Here is a 632-nt window from a genome sequence, read left to right as displayed (position 1 = left end):
GCCCAAACTGGAATCGGTGATCTGTTTGCACAGGCTCAGGTTGAGCATCCTCAGTGACGGGATGTCCTGCACGAACGCATGTCCCAGGCCGTTATCCGTTAGGTTGTAGCATCCGCTCAAGTTAAGGCTCTCGATGCTGGGCATGCCCTGGATAACGTAGCTAAGGCTGCGCCTCAGGCTGAGGATCTGGACTTTCTTGATGCCTCTGGTTTGGAGGCTGGGGAACAGCGACGGGTTTGCTCTTCTCAGGTGGAGTTTGGCTTCTACTCCTCTCCAGACGGATTTGTGGTACGATGCGTCTCTCCAAGCCATACATACTTGCGCGACTCTGCCTTTGCCTTTGACGTCCAGGTAATTGAAAATCATCGCTAAGATCTCCGGGAAGAGGCTCGAGACGTGGATCTCCATTTCTAAGAGCGGCTCGTTAGCTTAGCTAAGTTATTAGTCTGGTCTGGTCTTCTGCCGGCGAGGACCGCATGTAAAAGAAATGCCGTGAGAAATGGAAGTAAACGAACAACGAAAATAAAAAACGAACGCGCTTTGTTGCATTTAAAACTTGGTCTGGGATTCATTCGCTTGGAATAACCAGCTTACGTCGCTGTATTTGCACCGCCAGGTCTTCGTAGCGACTA

At 50.8% G+C, this 632-nt stretch overlaps 1 protein-coding gene across 1 annotated transcript; it reads right to left on the bottom strand.

Moving 5' to 3' along the window:
- Window positions 1-6: 6 nt before the first annotated feature.
- LOC107735106 (F-box/LRR-repeat protein 14-like) lies at window positions 7-626 on the bottom strand (the record flags this gene model as incomplete). Its single annotated transcript, XM_016546904.1, has 1 exon — window positions 7-626. A coding segment is annotated over exon 1 (402 nt), but the record flags the coding sequence as incomplete, so codon positions are not given.
- Window positions 627-632: the final 6 nt, after the last annotated feature.

Source organism: Sinocyclocheilus rhinocerous, unplaced genomic scaffold (genome assembly GCF_001515625.1).
Source record: "Sinocyclocheilus rhinocerous isolate Xijiao unplaced genomic scaffold, SAMN03320098_v1.1 C35788349, whole genome shotgun sequence".
Classification (NCBI taxonomy): Eukaryota; Metazoa; Chordata; class Actinopteri; order Cypriniformes; family Cyprinidae; genus Sinocyclocheilus; species Sinocyclocheilus rhinocerous.
This window is presented reverse-complemented; position numbering and strand designations above follow the sequence as displayed.